Genomic DNA, 20,464 nt, shown 5'->3' with positions numbered 1-20,464 from the left:
GGACTACAGGAAAAGGAGCACCGAGCACGTCCCCATTCTTATCGACGGGGCTGTAGTGGAGCAGGTTGAGAGCTTCAAATTCCTTGGTGTCCACATCAACAACAAACTAGATTGGTCCAAACACACCAAGACAGTCGTGACGAGGGCACGACAAAGCCTATTCCCCCTCAGGAAACTAAAAAGATTTGCCATGGGTCCTGAGATCCTCAAAAGGTTCTACAGCTACAACATTGAGAGCATCCTGACCGGTTGCATCACTGCCTGGTACGGCAATTGCTCGGCCTCCGACCGCAAGGCACTTCAGAGGGTAGTGCGTAAGGCTTAGTACATCACAGGGGCAAAGCTGCCTGCCATCCAGGACCTCTACACCAGGCGGTGTCAGAGGAAGGCCCTAAAAATTGTCAAAGACCCCAGCCACCCCAGTCAGACTGTTCTCTCTACTACCGCATGGCAAGCGGTACCGGAGTGCCAAGTCTAGGACAAAAAGGCTTCTCAACAGTTTTTACCCCCAAGCCATAAGACTCCTGAACAGGTAACTAAATGGTTACCCGGACTATTTGCATTGTGTGCGCCCCCAACCCCTCTTTTACGCTTCTGCTACTCTCTGTTCATCATATATGCATAGTCACTTTAACGATACCGACATGTACATACTACCCCAATCAGCCTGACTAACCGGTGTCTGTATATAGCCTTGCTACTGTTATTTCAAATGTCTTTTTACTGTTGTTTCATTTCTAGCTCCGCTAGCCAGCACCTCGTCTTAATAGGTGTGCGTTTCTTTTTCTTCTAGATTATTTCTTTACTTACCTACACACACACACACACACACACACACACACACACACACACACATTTTTTTTTCTTCTTTTTTTCCCCGCACCATTGGTTAGAGCCTGTAAGTAAGCATTTCACTGTAAGTTCTACATCTGTTGTATTCGGCGCACGGACAAATAAACTTTGATTTGATTTGAAACGAATGCCCCTCTCTCTGAGTGAGGCTATGGCTCCGTCGGTACACAAAAAATCTGAGGTGATAGTGAGATGCTGGGAGGACCAGAAATTCATAGATTACACCTTGAAAAGCGAATCTGAGAAATTTCCTGTGAGGAGGGTATATTGAGATGTGAAAGGAAGTGTCCGTCAGGTCGACAGATACGAACAAAATACCTGGGTGCCCAGAATGTAGCAGATCAGTGTGTCAACATTCTGAACATGTACTTTCTCATGTGCCTGTTCAGAGCACGTAGATCTAGGATCAGGCGCATGCCGCCCCCATTTGAACAAGTCCTGAAAATCAGATTTATTGAATTCTCCATTTGGTCTATATTAAAGGGCACTTCATTTCATATAACAGGCTTTTAAAATGTCGTCTTTATGCATAATTTCTACTATATCAAAGGAACGCAAAAGGCACTCATTTCATGGAATGACCCAGTAAACGTTAAGTTCTGCCCATTGGATGTTGGTTGCAATGCTCTCATCAAGTTTGTTTGTTTATTTGTCATATGCCCATGAAAGACATAGAGTCACTACATGACAGATAATGTACAAAGTGTAGTCATGTTTGTAGTCATTTAAAAGCATGTTAGTGCTTTTGGTGTGTCAAGTACAATAAAAATGCATTTGACAAAATGTATTTTAGAGGCGGCAGACTATTAGAATACTTGGAGGCGTTGCTTTCTCTTAGTGCTTTTGGGCTTCCAATGAGATGGATTGTCATGCCAGTTCATGTGTTATGCTGTGTTCTATGATTAAAAGCTTTGCTTGTACACTGCCAGTTCTGCAGTTTTAATGAGACTGTCACGCCTGCTCCTGTTCTTCCCCCCTGGCGCTCGAGGCTGGCTATACGCACTCCTACCACCATCATTTACGCATACCTCGTCACGCGCTTCAGCAATATTGGACTCACCTGGACTCACTCATCACCTGTTTATTACCTCCCCTATATGTGTCAGTCCCCAGTTCTGTTCCCCACTGCTGCATTGACTGTCATATGTCTGTGTTACCAGTGTGCTGACGCTGTTCCTGTCTTGTTGTCTTGTTGGTTACAGAGACTGATGTGATACTGAAGAGCCTGTTAAAGTTAAATTGTTAAGTCAACATTTTGTTACTTAATGATATGGCCAGATCTTCATACTTGCTATAAATTTTTATAAAATAATATATATTATTACAACATACACGTCAGAATGCATGTAGGAATATATTTTATACAACATTTCCAAATACTTAAAAAAAAATTTTTTTATATATATATCGATAAATACATGTGAAAATATATTCTAAAATACATTCTTTATTGTATTTCTGAATGTATTTTGAAATACATTAAAAACATTTTACGATGCGTTTAATATATTGTAATATGCATTTTATACACATTTATGTACACATTTTAAATACATTCCGTGATATATGTTGGAATGTATTTTAAATGTATACAAAACATTTTTTTAAATGCATTATATGGGCCAAAAAATATAAAATATATTGTATAAAAAAATGTATAATGTATAAAAAAATCTATGTATAAAAAAACATTTTTTAAATATATATATTTTTGTGTATTGGCCCCCTCCTAAAAAGGCCTACCGGTAGTATGGGCTCCAGTGTTCAAGCATCAAGCTTTGAACAAGATACAGAGAACACAAGATATAATGTACAATCGACACACACATACTGTACATACCACCCCACACACCAAACCATGTTGCACGGTCTCAGTGGGGTAGTTAATGGTAAAGTGACCTGGGACCTGGGTTCTCTGCCATGGCTTTAGCTTAATGGCTCAGTAATCTGTTACTGAGACATTAGTGGTTTATCATTAGCCAGAGCCTGTCCCTTTGTTTGACTTACACTCTCAGACAGAAACCTGTACACACCTCCACTATTTGAGTAACATTTGGGATCTTATGCACCTCCTGATCTTGGATCTCTTCAGCCTGGTTGAGATTTCTAAGACTTCCACATGGAAAGCTTTATGGATCGGTAAACTGCAGACTGAGAGGCTTCTTTCCCTCTTCCTTCTAATGATTCACTTCTGGAGGATTACTTGTCTTGACACCCTGGTATCCATGCAGATTGTGGATAGTCTCGTCTCCTTGGTCCTCCGCTGAGGATGTGTTGACTTTCTCTCCCTGTGGTCTAACTCCTGTGATGGATGATGTATTGATCTGTGGAGCATTCCACCCTGTCTGAAAAGAAGCAGCTTTGTTTGACCTGAAATTGGATTTGTCCCGAAAGACAAAGGGGGAGAGAGAGACAAAGACTCTTATTTAAACCTAGAGGAGGGGAGAGAGGTATCAGATTGGGCTTAGGCTGTTGTGAGGTCAGTTTGTGTTTCAGCATCCTTCACTCTCTGACACATAAACAGAGGAACTTGGGCCCGGAGGTTTTGAGGGGCCCATCTGAGGCAAAGTCCAGAGGGAAGATCTAAAGCGATGAGTGAGGTTGTTTGTAAAGCTTGGTCCAGAGTGAAAATTCCCTCTGTTTAGCAACACACAATGGACTTAGCGCTAGACTAGTTTGATAGACAGACAGGAAGGTTAGGTGTGTAGGAATGGGTACCCTAAGAGGTATCAGTGATCCATGGGAGGTCTACGAAAGGGAAACCTCCAGCAGCAGCTCTTGGTGAGTTTTGTTTTTTAAGAACAATACATAAGATATAACTCAAGATTTTACATAAAGTCTATTTTCATATTTTATGTTTAGCATAAGTAGAAGTTGACACATGTCAGTTTTTGTATTCCTGCTTAAATTTGGCTGAATCCTGTTATTTCAATTCCACAGATAATAATGTTATCAAAATATCATTATCATCAACAGAAACATTTTTTTAGCATTTCTATATGAAAATATCTCTCTGAGTAGAGCTAATTAAAGTCTTATTTCCAAACCCTTTTGGAGTAAAACATGTCATTGACTGCATATCAATGATTACCTGGCTGTGCGGTGAGTTGATCGTGAGAACTACCCTTATCTAAAAGGAGCACTCATGCATGCCTTGATGAACCAGGAAGAGAGAGGAGAAGAGAGAGGAGAATGTGGAGACATGACCGATTGTCCTGTGGTTTCCCATGGCAACAGGGCCACACAAGGCTTGTCCTCATGAAGGTTGGCGACATACGACATGGCGGTTTTGGTCCTAGCAGTCTCCCTCACCCCCTCAAATCTCTCTTCAAGAACCTCTTAAATCCATACAATACAAAGAAAGCAAGCCTTCCACAGCAAATCAAGCGCTTGGTTAGTTCACTATAAAACCCAAGGCATTTTTATTTCAAATACTTTAAGTAAGTTGAACTCAGTATCAATGAAAAGTCACTATTACTTAATGTTTATGTGGTAATGACTCAAATCTAAATGAGAAGTCTCATCAAATCTATTATTTTAAGTTATAATAACAAATTGATAACATCAAAATGTTGTCTGGCTAAATTCCCAAGCTGTCACCAATACCACCAATGTCACCTAATCATCCCCAGCTTACAATTGGCTCATTCATCCCCTGTAACTATTCCTCAGGTCGTTGCTGTAAATGAGAAAGTGTTCTCAGTCAACTTACCTGGTAAAATAACGGTCAAATAAATAAATAAAAAGTATTTTTGTCTGAAATTGGTCACAAAGCGTGCAGTCTCACTGCTGCCACAGGGGTGTGCTGTATGTTCATATTCTGTAAGACTTTCATATTATGCAGTAGTATTTTCAATAATGACCCGTACATGAATCTACACCACCATTCAAAAGTTGGAAACTTGGAAATGTCCTTGTTTTTGAAAGAAAAGCACATTTTTTTGTCCATTAAAATAACATCAAATTGATCAGAAATACAGTGTAGACATTGTTAATGTTGTAAATGACTATTGTAGCTGGAAACGGCTAATTTTCTTATGGAATATCTGCATACTACTCCACTCCACAGTGATGCAGGCCAGAATGCCTGTACTCAGGAGGAACTCAAACTTAAACACCTGCTGTTACTGAGGGATGCGTTTACCCGTCACACAACCTCGGACAGGGGGTCCCAGCGGAGTTGGAGAGGTGCACGGAAAAAGGGAGGAGGAGAAAGAGGGATGAGTCTGGAGGAGTTCCAGAATGCTCTGAGTGCTGTGATTGGTCCAGACAGCCAGAGCGGGTGGCTGGAGAGGGTCTTCAATGAGGTGACTATGGCCCTTTGTTACATACGGTTGAACTGTTTTTTGTTAGTTTACCCTTATGAAATAAGAACATGTTCTCATTTCCAATAGATTGACGTGTCATGTGATGGCTATGTGGAGTGGGAGGACCTGTGTAGCTACCTGCTGCAGCAGTGCAGAGAGAGAGACCACACCTCCAGGCCAAGAGGCGCTCTACTAGACACTGAACCACTCATCAAACACTGCTCACACAACAAGGTGAGGGACGCCTGTCTAGTCATTGCTTATAGAGTGTGTTAATAACTATGTAATGACTATGTAATAAGTAGTTAATTGCTCATACTGTATGTTAATTCATAAGTATGCAGCAGTCTCCATTGACCTCTGTCTCTCTTTCTCTCATCAGCCACTCTCTCACTTCGTCTGTAAACTTTTCTCTTCTCCCCCTTACAGCAGGAGCCCACTATCTGTGTAGTGGCTGTTCCCCATCCTCCCCCCCTCCGCTACATCAGTGTCAGTAAGAGGGGGCTGCTCACTGTGTGGAACAACCGACTACAAGTCCTCAAGACTCTGGAGGTGTGTGAGCTGATAAGCCACACACACACACACTCTCACACACACACACTCACTCACTCACTCACTCACTCACTCACTCGCTCACTCACTCGCTCACTCACTCAGACAGACACACACACACACGTTCTCTCTCTCTTTCTTTGATGTATCTCCTCAGCTGGCTGGAGACCCTGCAGAGCAAGGGGTTAACAGAAGGATGTTCAGGGGCTGGACCACTGATGCTGTCTACCTGCCCAAAGTCCACAAGGTCGCCATAGCAACCAGCAGCAGGGACCTCCACTTTGTTGACGTGTCCACGGCCAGCTGCTTTGAGGACATCCACTTGTTTGGTATCTAACCAACTGTTAGAAAGACTCAAAGTAGAACTTTTGCTTTTGATTTGATCAATCAGTTCAACTTCTGACTTTATGTCCCTGTTGTTCTCTCATCTCTCATCTCATCTAAAAACCTGCCGGGTTCTGACTCTATGTCCCTGTTGTTCTCTCATCTCTCATCTCATCTAAAAACCTGCCGGGTTCTGACTCTATGTCCCTGTTGTTCTCTCATCTCTGAACCGGGTTCTGACTCTATGTCCCTGTTGGCCTCTCATCTCTCATCTCATCTAAAAACCTGCCGGGTTCTGACTCTATGTCCCTGTTGTTCTCTCATCTCTCATCTCATCTAAAAACCTGCCGGGTTCTGACTCTATGTCCCTGTTGGCCTCTCATCTCTGAACAGGGTTCTGACTTTATGTCCCTGATGTTCTCTCATCTCTAAACAGGGTTCCCCAATATTCCAACCTCTCTCTGCTACTGGCATGACATAAAGGTACGGCTTCAGTACTTGTCATAAACTAACGTACATTTGACCCATTCTAAACATTCAATTACTTGTCTTTTCATGAACCATGATAGATGTTTTTATAGTTCTGAGATCTGTTGTAATCCCTCCCAGTCTCCAGGGGGGCGCTCTTTGCTGCTGTGGGGAGATGAAAAGGGAGGGATCCATCTGTTGTGGTTCCTCCAACTCCAAAATGGACTGTTTGAGAGCCCCTTCACTGAGGACAATGTCCCTCAGAGGATTTACATGCAGGTAGGCCTCATTCACTCTTCATTCACTCTGTGCTGGACCGAAACAAAAAACTGGCACACAGTTATAATGCCAATAGCCTAGAGGTTAGAGAGACAGACCAGCAGCCTGAAGTTTGGGTGTTCAAGCCCCAGACTGGGTGGCTAAACTGGCAACCCACGTTCCATGTCCTGCCGTTGTGTTCTTGAGCAAGTCTCTTAATCAAATATCAAATCAAATTGTATTTGTCATATGCACCGAATACAACAGGTGAAATGCTTACTTACAGGCCCTTAACCAACAATGCCGTTTTAAGAAAAATAGGTGTTACGTTTAAAATAACAAATAATTAAAGAGCAGCAGTCAAATAACAGTAGTGAGGCTATATACAGAGGTTACCAGTACAGAGTCAATGTGCTGAGGCACAGGTTAGACCACGTAATTTAGGTAATATGTATATGTAGGTAGAGTTAGAGTGACTATGCATAGATAATAAACAGAGAGTAGCAGCAGCGTAAAAGAGGTGGGGCAATGCAAATAGTCTGGGTAGCCATTTGATAAACTGTTCTGGTGCGGGTGTTCAAGAAGCCTTTTGGACCTAGACTTGGCACTCCGATACCGCTTGCCGTGCGACAGCAAACAGAACCGTCTATGAATAGGGTGGCTGGAGTCTTTGACAATTTGTAGGCCATTCCTTTGACACCGCCTGGTATAGAGGTCCTGGATGGCAGGAAGCTTAGCCCCAGTGATGTACTGGGCCATACGCACTACCCTCTGTTGTGCCTTGCGGGAATTGGCCAAGCAGTTTCCATAACAGGCAGGGATGCAACCATTCAGGATACTTTCAATGGTGCAGCTGTAGAACTTTTTGAGGATCTGAGGACCCATGCCAAATCTTTTCAGACTCCTGAGGGGCAATAGGCTTTGTCGTGCCCTCTTCACAACTGTCCTGGTGTGTTTGGACCATGATAGTTTGTTGGTGAAGGTTGTTGTCCTGGCACCACACGGCCAGATCTCTGACCTCCTCTCTGGCTGTCTCATCGTTGTCGGTGATCAGGCATACCACTGTTGTGTCATTGGCAAACTTAATGATGGTGTTGGAGTCGTGCCTGGCCATGCAGTCATGAGTGAACAGGGAGTACAGGTGGGGACTGAGCTCGGATCCCTGAGGGACCCCTGTGTTGAGGATCAGCGTGGCAGATGCGTTGTTACCTACCCTCACCACCTGGGGCGGCCCGTCAGGAAGTCCAGGATCCAGTTGCAGAGGGAGGTGTTTAGTCCCAGGGTCCTTAGTTTAGTGATGAGCTTTGAGGACACTATGGTGTTGAACACTGAGCTGTAGTCAGTGAATAGCATTCTACCATACTGTAGGTGTTCCTTTTGTCCAGGTGGGAAAGGGCAGTGTGGAGTGCAATAGAGATTGCATCATCTGTGGATCTGTTTGGGCGGTATGCAAATTGGAGTGGGTCTAGGGTTTCTGGGATAATCGTGTTGATGTGAGCCATGACCAGCCTTTCAAAGCACGTCATGGCTACGAATGTGAGAGCTACGAGTCTGTAGTCATTTAAGCAAGTTACCTTAGTGTTCTTTGGCACAGGGACGATGGTGGTATGCTTGAAACATGTTTGGTATTACAGACTCAGTCAGGGACATGTTGAAAATGTCAGTGAAGACACTTGCTAGTTGGTCAGCGCATGCTCGGAGTACACGTCCTGGTAATCCGTCTGGCCCTGCTGCTTTGTGAATGTTGAGCAGTTTAAAGGTCTTACTCACATCAGCTACGAAGAGCGCGATCACGCAGTCATCCAGAACAGCTGATGCTCTCATGCATGCTTCAGTGATGCTTTCCTCGAAGCGAGCATAGAAGTAATTTAGCTCGGTCGGTAGGCTCGTGTCACTGGGCAGCTCACGACTGTGCTTCCCTTTGCTGTCTGTAATAGTTTGCAAGCCCTGCCACATCCGACGAGCGTCGGAGCCAGTGTAGTACGATTCAATCTTAGTCCTGTATTGATGCTTTGCCTGTTTGATGGTTCGTCGAAGTGCATTTCTTATAAGCTTCGGGGTTAGAGTCCCGCTCCTTGAAAGCGGCAGCTCTACCCTTTAGCTCAGTGAGGATGTTGCCTGTAATCCATGGCTTCTGGTTGGGGTATGTACGTACAGTCACTGTGGGGACGACGTCATCAATGCACTTATTGATGAGACCAGTTATTGATGTGGTGTACTCCTCAATGCCATCAGAAGAAACCCGGAACATATTCCAGTCTGTGCTAGCAAAACAGTCCTGTAGCTTAGCATCTGCTTCATCTGACCACTTCTTTATAGACCGAGTCACTGGTGCTCCCTGCTTTAATTTTAGCTTGTAAGCAGGAATCAGGAGGATATAATTATCCCCCCATTGCTCTCCATCCAGGGGCGTTGCACTGACCTGTGCCTCTTAATGTGTGTCTGGGGGATGTTGGGAAAGGCAAAAGACAAAATGATGTTCCAACCAATGGACAGTAAAGTACAGTATCTATTCTGTAACCTTGCTACGTGTGTTACGGGCACTTCTAGGGTAGTTATTTGTCTTGGCACTGTGGTAAGCATGTGTTCCTTGGGACCAAAAGTGTTCTTCAGATTTCTGCTGGAAATCAGTTGGTTAACTGGTATTTTATTTCACATTTATTTAACTAGGCAAGTCAGTTACGAACAAATTCTTATTTACAATGACGGCCTATCCTGGCCAAACCCGGATGATGCTGGGTCAAATGTACGCTGCCCTATTGGAATCATGGCCAAATGTGATGCAGCCTGGATTCGAACCAGATACTGTAGCAATGCCTCTTGTACTGAGATGCAGTGCCTTAGACCGCTGAGCCACTCAGGATCCCCAATTATGGTGAGAACATGTCTCCTAACAGGATATTGGTGACCACAGCCGCCTAGTCTCCTACCAACATATCCCCACAGTCCACCAGGAACCAATCAACAGGATAATTTTCGAGCCCCACACTGACCTCATCATGACATCATCAGGAAGCGACGCCTCCTCAGTAGTCATCATGCATGTGTCACTCAGGAGAAAACCCTATGTTTGGAGAATCAATAAGGTAATAATATAACACAGTATCTACCCTATTATGAGTCTTTCATGTGTTCTTACTATGGAGAACACAATGAAGCCACCATTTATATGCGATTCTTCAAAAAGGGTAGCTGTTATTTAAGCAATAAGGCCCTCAGAGGGTGTGGTATACAGTATGGCCAATATACCACGACTAAGGACTGTTCTTCAGTTCGATGCAAAGCAGAGTACCTGGATACAGCCCTTAGCCGTGGTAAATTGGCCATATACCACAAACCCCCTGAATTATTTTGAGTCATAACTGTGTTTTATCTTGCTTACTGTTGCCAAGTCCCACCCTATAACCAAAATAAACACACACACACACACCCAAAGGATATAATTGCTGGTGAACAAAAACTTGTAATGTGACTGGCCCTGCTGGGGAAGTGATTAAAGTGGGTGAGGTGTTTTGTATTGGTTGTTATGGCTTCTGAGCAGTGCTCCTATATAACTGTCTAGCTTTGGTCAGTTGACCAATTAAGCTGTCCTCAACTGTTCCCCATTATAAACTAATAGGAAAGGCAGTATTTTTAGAATATTTAGTCACGTTACCTTTTATTTTAGTGACCCACAAATCCTAACTTCCCTTTCTGTCTGTCTGTCTGTCTGTCTGTCTGTCTGTCTGTCTGTCTGTCTGTCTGTCTGTCTGTCTGTCTGTCTGTCTGTCTGTCTGTCTGTCTGTATTCCTCTGTTCTCTCTCTCTCTCTCTCTCTTCTCTGCTTTCTCCCTCCTCCGAAGGGTGTGACGTGCTTTGATTTCAGCAGGTCTCTCAACCTATTGGTGACGGGTGGTCTGGACCCTGCGGTCAAACTGTGGAACTGCTTCATGACCGCTCGGCCAGTCGCGGTCCTACACGGTCACGGCACCACAGTACTGGACGTGGTCATCTACCAACCACTGGGACAGGTCCTCAGCTACTCCAAAGATGCTGTAAGTCAATAACCACCAGATAGCTTGGCTAGAGACACAACACTGGCCGTAGCTTCACGGGTAAGCTGTAAGCCCTCACCTAAGACAGGTAGAGAGAGGCTAACCTATCCCTAGACTGAAGTACCAGTACTACACCACAAGGTATTCTGTCCTGGCTGTGGTCCAGCCCACCAGTACTACACCACAAGGTATTCTGTCCTGGCTGTGGTCCAGCCCACCAGTACTACACCACAAGGTATTCTGTCCTGGCTGTGGTCCAGCCCACCAGTACTACACCACAAGGTAGTCTGTCCTGGCTGTGGTCCAGCCCACCAGTACTACACCACAAGGTAGTCTGTCCTGGCTGTGGTCCAGCCCACCAGTACTACACCACAAGGTAGTCTGTCCTGGCTGTGGTCCAGCCCACCAGTACTACACCACAAGGTAGTCTGTCCTGGCTGTGGTCCAGCCCACCAGTACTACACCACAAAGTAGTCTGTCCTGGCTGTGGTCCAGCCCACCAGTACCACACCACAAGGTAGTCTGTCCTGGCTGTGGTCCAGCCCACCAGTACTACACCACAAGGTAGTCTGTCCTGGCTGTGGTCCAGCCCACCAGTACTACACCACAAGGTATTCTGTCCTGGCTGTGGTCCAGCCCACCAGTACTACACCACAAGGTAGTCTGTCCTGGCTGTGGTCCAGCCCACCAGTACTACACCACAAGGTATTCTGTCCTGGCTGTGGTCCAGCCCACCAGTACTACACCACAAGGTATTCTGTCCTGGCTGTGGTCCAGCCCACCAGTACTACACCACAATGTATTCTGTCCTGGCTGTGGTCCAGCCTTCCAGTACTACACCACAAGGTATTCTGTCCTGGCTGTGGTCCAGCCCACCAGTACTACACCACAAGGTAGTCTGTCCTGGCTGTGGTCCAGCCCACCAGTACTACACCACAAGGTATTCTGTCCTGGCTGTGGTCCAGCCCACCAGTACTACACCACAAGGTATTCTGTCCTGGCTGTGGTCCAGCCCACCAGTACTACACCACAAGGTATTCTGTCCTGGCTGTGGTCCAGCCCACCAGTACTACACCACAAGGTATTCTGTCCTGGCTGTGGTCCAGCCCACCAGTACTACACCACAAGGTATTCTGTCCTGGCTGTGGTCCAGCCCACCAGTACTACACCACAAGGTAGTCTGTCCTGGCTGTGGTCCAGCCCACCAGTACTACACCACAAGGTAGTCTGTCCTGGCTGTGGTCCAGCCCACCAGTACTACACCACAAGGTAGTCTGTCCTGGCTGTGGTCCAGCCCACCAGTACTACACCACAAGGTAGTCTGTCCTGGCTGTGGTCCAGCCTTCCAGTACTACACCACAAGGTATTCTGTCCTGGCTGTGGTCCAGCCCACCAGTACTACACCACAAGGTAGTCTGTCCTGGCTGTGGTCCAGCCCACCAGTACTACACCACAAGGTATTCTGTCCTGGCTGTAGTCCAGCCCACCAGTACTACACCACAAGGTAGTCTGTCCTGGCTGTGGTCCAGCCCACCAGTACTACACCACAAGGTATTCTGTCCTGGCTGTGGTCCAGCCCACCAGTACTACACCACAAGGTATTCTGTCCTGGCTGTGGTCCAGCCCACCAGTACTACACCACAATGTGTTCTGTCCTGGCTGTGGTCCAGCCTTCCAGTACTACACCACAAGGTATTCTGTCCTGGCTGTGGTCCAGCCCACCAGTACTACACCACAAGGTAGTCTGTCCTGGCTGTGGTCCAGCCCACCAGTACTACACCACAAGGTAGTCTGTCCTGGCTGTGGTCCAGCCCACCAGTACTACACCACAAGGTAGTCTGTCCTGGCTGTGGTCCAGCCCACCAGTACTACACCACAAGGTATTCTGTCCTGGCTGTAGTCCAGCCCACCAGTACTACACCACAAGGTATTCTGTCCTGGCTGTGGTCCAGCCCACCAGTACTACACCACAAGGTAGTCTGTCCTGGCTGTGGTCCAGCCCACCAGTACTACACCACAAGGTATTCTGTCCTGGCTGTGGTCCAGGTGGTTTTTGTTTTCCACTTTTTAATTTCTTTCAGAAGGGGTTTGTTTACCCACCTGGTTGTCTCTGTGCAGGAGCTTTCAGAAGGAGTTTGTTTACCCACCTTGTTGTCTCTGTGCAGGAGCTGAGGGTGTGGGACATCTCCTCCAATCGCTGTCTGAGGACCGTCCACCTGCAGTTCCCCTGTCTGCAGCCAGGGCGCGCCCCAGAGCACGGCAACTTCCCTTTCCTGTTGGTGGCCCCGCCCTTCCTGTCGCAGACTCCGCCCCATATTCTGGTGTCCTGTCGAGACTACCTGGCCAGGCTGAGGCTGGAGAAAGGGGGGAGGGGGGAGGAGCAGGGAGAAGGGGGAAGAGGAGGGGGAGGACAATGCCATGGTGCACCCCTCTCCTGTGCTATCTACAACCCCACACTGAAACAGGTAGGTATGGAATCTTGTACACTGTCACAGCCATAAGGGTGTGCATATTGCATGTGTGTGTTAACGTAAATATGTCTGTAAATGTTTACATCTGTGTGTGTGTGTGTGTGTGTGTGTGTGTGTGTGTGTGTGTGTGTGTGTGTGTGTAGGTCATCGCCGGATGTGATGACTCGTCTGTATCAGTGTGGGACGTAGAAACAGGGAGGTTGCATCTGAAGATCACCAGCGCTCATGGAGAGGAGGAGATTACCTGCATGGCGCTAGACTCCTCCCACAGACGACTCATCACTGGCGCACGCAACGGAACCATCAAGGTACCCCTGTGGTAAAAGCTAGTGCAGCCTATGCAGTGGAGCCTGTGCTTTCATCTATCCAATCATGTTACTGATGTCTGATAACTGAAGAAAAGGGGAAAAGCAGGAGACTTCTCCAAGTCTCCTCCTCCTTCACTACGGTTCAGTTAGAACAGCTTTAGATGGACACAGATGTGGTTTACTATGATGTGCTGTTTCTGTCTGTTAAAAGGTGTGGAACCTACTGAATGGCCTTAACCTACAGAAGCTAGAGCCTGTCACCCTCTCAGATGTCACAGGGATCATCTGTCTCCATGACAACCAGTTGCTGGCCGTGGGGTGGAGCCAGCAGGTCGCTCAGTATGACATCAAAGGAGCTAAGGTGAGAAAACACCTAGCCAAACACACACTTTCCTTTTCAATAAAAAGTTATTGTGCGCCAGCCAGGATAAACATGTACATTGCACTCTCAGGTGAAGAGTCCACCACACCTCAACCCCAATGTTATCTGTCACTATCGAGTCTGCTCCATGTGGTTACACTCATAGCTAACCAGCCTTCCTTACAAGAGAACTTTCAGGAATGATATCTATTTACAGTTGAAGTCGGAAGTTTGCATACACTTAGGTCATTAAAACTAGTTTTTCATCCACTCCACAAATGTCTTGTTAATAAACTATTGTTTTGGCAAGTCGGTTAGGATATCTACTTCGTGCATGACACAAGGAATTTTACCAACAATTGTGTACAGACCTATTATTTCACTTATAATTCACTGTATCACAATTCCAGTGGGTCAGAAGTTTACATACACTAAGTTGACTGTGCCTTTAAACAGCTTGGAAAATTCCAGAAAATGATGTAATGGCTTTAGAAGCTTCGGATAGGCTAGTTGACATCATTTGAGTCAATTGGAGGTGTACCTGTGGATGTATTTCAAGGCCTACCTTCAAACTCAGTGCCTCTTTGCTTGACATCATGGGAAAATCTAAATAAATCAGCCAAGACCTCAGAAAACGATTGTAGACCTCCACAAGTCTGTTTCATTCTTGGGAGCAATTTCAAAATGCCTGAAGGTACCACGTTCATCTGTACAAACAATAGTATGTAAGTGTAAACAGCATGGGACCACGCAGCCATCATACCGCTCAGGAAGGAGACGTGTTCTGTCTCCTAGAGATTAACGTACTTTGGTGCGAAAAGTGCAAATCAATCCCAAAACAACAGCAGAGGACCTTGTGAAGATGCTGGAGGAAACAGGTACAAAATTATCTATATCCACAGTAAAACGAGTCCTATATCGGCATAACCTGAAAAGCCCCTCAGCAAGGAAGAAGCCACTGCTCCAAAACCGCCATTATAATGCCAGACTACGGTTTGCAACTGCACATGGGGACAAAGATCGTACTTTTTGGAGAAATGTCCTCTGGTCTGATGAAACAAAAATACAACTGTTTGGCCATAATGACCATCATCATGTTTGGAGGAAAAGGGGGAGGCTTGCAAGCCAAAGAACACCATCCCAACCGTGAAGCATGGGGGTGGCAGCATCATGTTGTGCGGGTGCTTTGCTGCAAGAGGGACTGGTGCACTTCACAAATAGATGGCATCATGAGGTAGGAAAATGATGTGAATATATTAAAGCAAAATCTCAAGACATCAGTCAGGAAGTTAAAGCTTGGTCACAAATGGGTCTTCTAATTGGACAATGACTCCAAGCATACTTCCAAAGTTGTGGCAAAATGGCTTAAGGACAACAAAGTCAAGGTACTGGAGTGGCCATCACAAAGCCCTGACCTCAAACCTATAGGAAATATGTGGGCAGAACTGAAAAAGTGTTACGGTGCGTGAATGAGGACCCAAAAGCGAATTAACGTAAACAGAACTTCTTTAATAACAAAACATAGGTAGGCTCAGATGGACCGGCAGATTCCGACAGGACAGGACAAGGTTGCAGAAAACATGACGATAGTCTGGTTCAAGCATGAAAAACACAAACAAGAATCCGACAAAGACAGGAACAAAAACAGAGAGAGATATAGAGGACTAATCAGAGGGAAAAAGGGAACAGGTGGGAAAAGGGGTGACGAGGTAGTTAGGAGGAGACAAGGAACAGCTGGGGGAAAGAGGGGGAGAAAAGGTAACCTAATAACGACCAGCAGAGGGAGACAGGGTGAAGGGAAAGGACAGAAACAAGACACAACATGACAATACATGACAGTACCCCCCCACTCACCGAGCGCCTCCTGGCGCACTCGAGGAGGAAACCTGGCGGCAACGGAGGAAATCATCGATCAGCGCACGGTCCAGCACGTCCCGAGAGGGAACCCAACTCCTCTCCTCAGGACCGTACCCCTCCCAATCTACTAGGTACTGATGACCACGGCCCCGAGGACGCATGTCCAAAATCCTACGGACCCTGTAGATGGGTGCGCCCTCGACAAGGATGGGGGGGGGGGGGGGGAAGACGAGCGGGGGCGCGAAGAACGGGCTTGACACAGGAGACATGGAAGACCGGGTGGACGCGACGAAGATAACGCGGAAGAAGAAGTCGAACTGCGACAGGATTAATGACCCGAGAAATACGGAACGGACCAATGAACCGCGGGGTCAACTTGCGAGAAGCGGTCTTAAGGGGAAGGTTCTGAGTGGAGAGCCAAACTCTCTGACCGCGACAATATCTAGGACTCTTGGTTCTACGCTTATTAGCAGCCCTCACAGTCTGCGCCCTATAACGGCAAAGTGCAGACCTGACCCTCTTCCAGGTGCGCTCGCAACGTTGGACAAAAGCCTGAGCGGAGGGGACGCTGGACTCGGCGAACTGAGATGAGAACAGCGGAGGCTGGTACCCGAGGCTACTCTGAAAAGGAGATAGCCCGGTCGCAGACGAAGGAAGCGAGTTGTGGGCGTATTCTGCCCAGGGGAGCTGTTCTGACCAAGACGCAGGATTGCGAAAAGAAAGACTGCGTAAGATGCGACCAATAGTCTGATTGGCCCGTTCTGCTTGACCGTTAGACTGGGGGTGAAAGCCGGAAGAGAGACTGACGGAAGCCCCAATCAAACGGCAAAACTCCCTCCAAAATTGAGACGTGAATTGCGGACCTCTGTCCGAAACGACGTCTGACGGAAGGCCATGAATTCTGAAAACATTCTCGATGATGATTTGTGCCGTCTCTTTAGCAGAAGGAAGCTTAGCAAGGGGAATAAAATGAGCCGCCTTAGAGAACCTGTCGACAACCGTAAGAATAACAGTCTTCCCCGCTGACGAAGGCAGTCCGGTGACAAAATCTAAGGCGATGTGAGACCACGGTCGAGAGGGAATGGGAAGCGGCCTGAGACGGCCGGCAGGAGGGGAGTTACCGGACTTAGTCTGCGCGCAGACCGAACAAGCAGCCACGAAGCGACGCGTGTCATGCTCCCGGGTGGGCCACCAAAAACGCTGGCGAATGGAAGCAAGCGTACCCCGAACGCCAGGGTGGCCGGCTAACTTGGCAGAGTGAGCCCACTGAAGAACGGCCAGACGAGTAGGAACGGGAACGAAAAGAAGGTTCCTGGGACAAGCGCGCGGCGACGGAGTTTGAGTGAGTGCTTGCTTTACCTGCCTCTCAATTCCCCAGACAGTCAACCCGACAACACGCCCCTCAGGGAGAATCCCCTCGGGGTCAGTGGAGGCTACTGAAGAACTGAAGAGACGAGATAAAGCATCAGGCTTGGTGTTCTTAGAGCCCGGACGATAAGAAATCACGAACTCGAAACGAGCGAAAAACAGCGCCCAGCGCGCCTGACGCGCATTAAGTCGTTTGGCAGAACGGATGTACTCAAGGTTCCTATGGTCAGTCCAAACGACAAAAGGAACGGTCGCCCCCTCCAACCACTGTCGCCATTCGCCTAGGGCTAAGCGGATGGCGAGCAGTTCGCGGTTTCCCACATCATAGTTACGTTCCGACGGCGACAGGCGATGAGAAAAATACGCGCAAGGGTGGACCTTGTCGTCAGAGAGGGAGCGCTGAGAAAGAATGGCTCCCACGCCCACCTCTGACGCATCAACCTCGACCACGAACTGTCTAGAGACGTCAGGTGTAACAAGGATAGGAGCGGATGTAAAACGATTCTTGAGGAGATCAAAAGCTCCCTGGGCGGAAACGGACCACTTAAAGCACGTCTTGACAGAAGTAAGGGCTGTGAGAGGAGCTGCCACCTGACCGAAATTACGGATGAAACGACGATAGAAGTTCGCGAAGCCGAGAAAGCGCTGCAGCTCGACGCGTGACTTAGGGACGGGCCAATCAATGACAGCCTGGACCTTAGCGGGATCCATCTTAATGCCTTCAGCGGAAATAACAGAACCGAGAAATGTGACGGAGGAGGCATGAAAAGTGCACTTCTCAGCCTTCACAAAAAGACAATTCTCTAAAAGGCGCTGGAGGACACGTCGAACGTGCTGAACATGAATCTGGAGTGACGGTGAAAAAATCAGGATATCGTCAAGGTAAACGAAAACAAAGATGTTCAGCATGTCTCTCAGGACATCATTGACTAATGCCTGAAAGACAGCTGGAGCGTTAGCGAGGCCGAAAGGAAGAACCCGGTATTCAAAGTGCCCTAACGGAGTGTTAAACGCCGTCTTCCACTCGTCCCCCTCCCTGATGCGCACGAGATGGTAAGCGTTACGAAGGTCCAACTTAGTGAAAAACCTGGCTCCCTGCAGGATCTCGAAGGCTGAATGGAGAGGATCCGAAGTCGCTGGGTCCATTCTTGGTCGGATTCTTCTGTTACGGTGCGTGAATGAGGACCCAAAAGCGAATTAACGTAAACAGAACTTCTTTAATAACAAAACATAGGTAGGCTCAGATGGACCGGCAGATTCCGACAGGACAGGACAAGGTTGCAGAAAACATGACGATAGTCTGGTTCAGGCATGAAAAACACAAACAAGAATCCGACAAAGACAGGAACAAAAACAGAGAGAGATATAGAGGACTAATCAGAGGGAAAAAGGGAACAGGTGGGAAAAGGGGTGACGAGGTAGTTAGGAGGAGACAAGGAACAGCTGGGGGAAAGAGGGGGAGAAAAGGTAACCTAATAACGACCAGCAGAGGGAGACAGGGTGAAGGGAAAGGACAGAAACAAGACACAACATGACAATACATGACAAAAAGCATGTGTGAGCAAGGAGGCCTACAAACCTGACTCAGTTACACCAGCTCTGCCAGGAGGAATGGGCCAAAATTCACCCAACTTATTGTGGGAAGCTTGTGGAAGGCAACCTGAAATGTTTGACCCAAGTTAAACCATTTAAAGGCAATGCTACCAAATACTAATTGAGTGTATGTAAACTTCTTTCCCACAGGGAATGTGATGAAATGAATTAAAGCTGAAATTAATCATTCTCTCTACTATTATCCTGACATTTCACATTCTTAAAATAAAGTGGTGATGCAACCTGACCTATGACAGGGAATTTTTATACTAGGATTAAATGTCAGGAATTGTGGAAAACTGAGTTTAAATGTATCTGGCTAAGGTGTATGTAAACTTCTGACTTCAACTGTAAATATCTGCTCTGAGGTTTCTTATTGTTAGACGTCAGCAGAAACCGGTGGGGTTTTTAAAGAACACTTATAAAACAACTTGGCTAAGAGTATGTAAATGATGTCATTGTGTGATGCAGAGTATGAACTCTGGGACTTATACACTATCAGTCACTACAATTTGGAACAGGAATTTTGCACGTGGGTGCTCAGATGGGTAGATATAAAGACATACAGTGGAAAACTTGGTTTGTTTTCACATTTGAATGAACGCAATGTTGGCACCAAGATGCAAATGAGAATATTATTCTGGTGATTATCTGGTTCCAATATGGCCTGTTTGTGGTGGTGAAGGATGTGTTTGTGAGGGCAGACATGTCGTGGAAGTCAGGTCAGCAACACAGAGCTGACATCCTGGTGGTTGACCACTGCCCTGCCCTGGGAGTCATTGCTACGGGCAGCCATGATGGAGAGGTCATCGTCTGGACTTTGGACACACAGAGACCCCTGGTTCGCCTGCGGAGGGCCACTCACTCACTGTGAGTCAATGCTTTATCAATGCCTTATGCAACATCAATGCTTTATTGCAAATTGAAATACAGTATTCAACATATGTTTACTGAGTGTGTATGTGATGCATGTGTGTAGGACAACACCGCCTGTGGACGCGTTGCTGTTCCTGCAGCGGAGGGGTGGGGACAAACACTGGAGGAACACACCTATCCTACTCTCCTCACAGGCTGGAGGGATCTACTGGTGGAGCATCACTGGACACACACACACTCATGGTAACCAGGACACACACACACTCATGGTAACCAGGACACACGACACACACACCCATGGTAACCAGGACACACAAACCCATGGTAACCAGGACACACACACCCACGGTATCCGGGGCACACACACCCACGGAAACCAGGGCACACACACTCACGGTAACCAGGGCACACACACTTACGGTAACCAGGGCACACACACCCACGGTAACCAGAGCACACACACTCACGGTAATCAGGGCACGCACACTCACGGTAACCAGGACACGCACGCACACTCACGGTAACCAGGACACGCACACTCACGGTAACCAGGACACGCACACTCACGGTAACCAGGACACGCACGCACACTCATGGTAACCAGGACACACACACTCACGGTAACCAGGACACGCACGCACACTCACGATAACCAGGACACGCACGCACACTCACGATAACCAGGACACGCACGCACACTCACGATAACCAGGACACGCACGCACACTCACGGTAACCAGGACACGCACACACACTCACGATAACCAGGACACGCACACACACTCACAGTAACCAGGACACGCACACTCACGGTAACCAGGACACGCACGCACACT

General features: G+C 47.1%; 1 protein-coding gene across 1 annotated transcript in view; it reads left to right on the top strand.

Moving 5' to 3' along the window:
- The first annotated feature begins 2,822 nt into the window (after nucleotides 1-2,822).
- Nucleotides 2,823-20,464, top strand: part of LOC110503023 (WD repeat-containing protein on Y chromosome) — a 35,890-nt gene continuing 18,248 nt past the window's right edge. The window contains exons 1-14 of the mRNA XM_036960708.1: nucleotides 2,823-3,633; nucleotides 4,922-5,159; nucleotides 5,247-5,393; nucleotides 5,589-5,711; nucleotides 5,869-6,040; nucleotides 6,472-6,518; nucleotides 6,645-6,782; nucleotides 9,659-9,847; nucleotides 10,603-10,794; nucleotides 12,960-13,259; nucleotides 13,409-13,573; nucleotides 13,785-13,934; nucleotides 19,438-19,622; nucleotides 19,732-19,871. Of these exons, the coding sequence (XP_036816603.1) occupies nucleotides 3,563-3,633; nucleotides 4,922-5,159; nucleotides 5,247-5,393; nucleotides 5,589-5,711; nucleotides 5,869-6,040; nucleotides 6,472-6,518; nucleotides 6,645-6,782; nucleotides 9,659-9,847; nucleotides 10,603-10,794; nucleotides 12,960-13,259; nucleotides 13,409-13,573; nucleotides 13,785-13,934; nucleotides 19,438-19,622; nucleotides 19,732-19,871 (2,257 nt within the window). The 5' untranslated portion in view covers nucleotides 2,823-3,562. The remainder of the gene's footprint in view (nucleotides 3,634-4,921; nucleotides 5,160-5,246; nucleotides 5,394-5,588; nucleotides 5,712-5,868; nucleotides 6,041-6,471; nucleotides 6,519-6,644; nucleotides 6,783-9,658; nucleotides 9,848-10,602; nucleotides 10,795-12,959; nucleotides 13,260-13,408; nucleotides 13,574-13,784; nucleotides 13,935-19,437; nucleotides 19,623-19,731; nucleotides 19,872-20,464) is intronic.

Source organism: Oncorhynchus mykiss, chromosome 23, assembly GCF_013265735.2.
Source record: "Oncorhynchus mykiss isolate Arlee chromosome 23, USDA_OmykA_1.1, whole genome shotgun sequence".
Lineage (NCBI taxonomy): Eukaryota > Metazoa > Chordata > Actinopteri > Salmoniformes > Salmonidae > Oncorhynchus > Oncorhynchus mykiss.
This window is presented reverse-complemented; position numbering and strand designations above follow the sequence as displayed.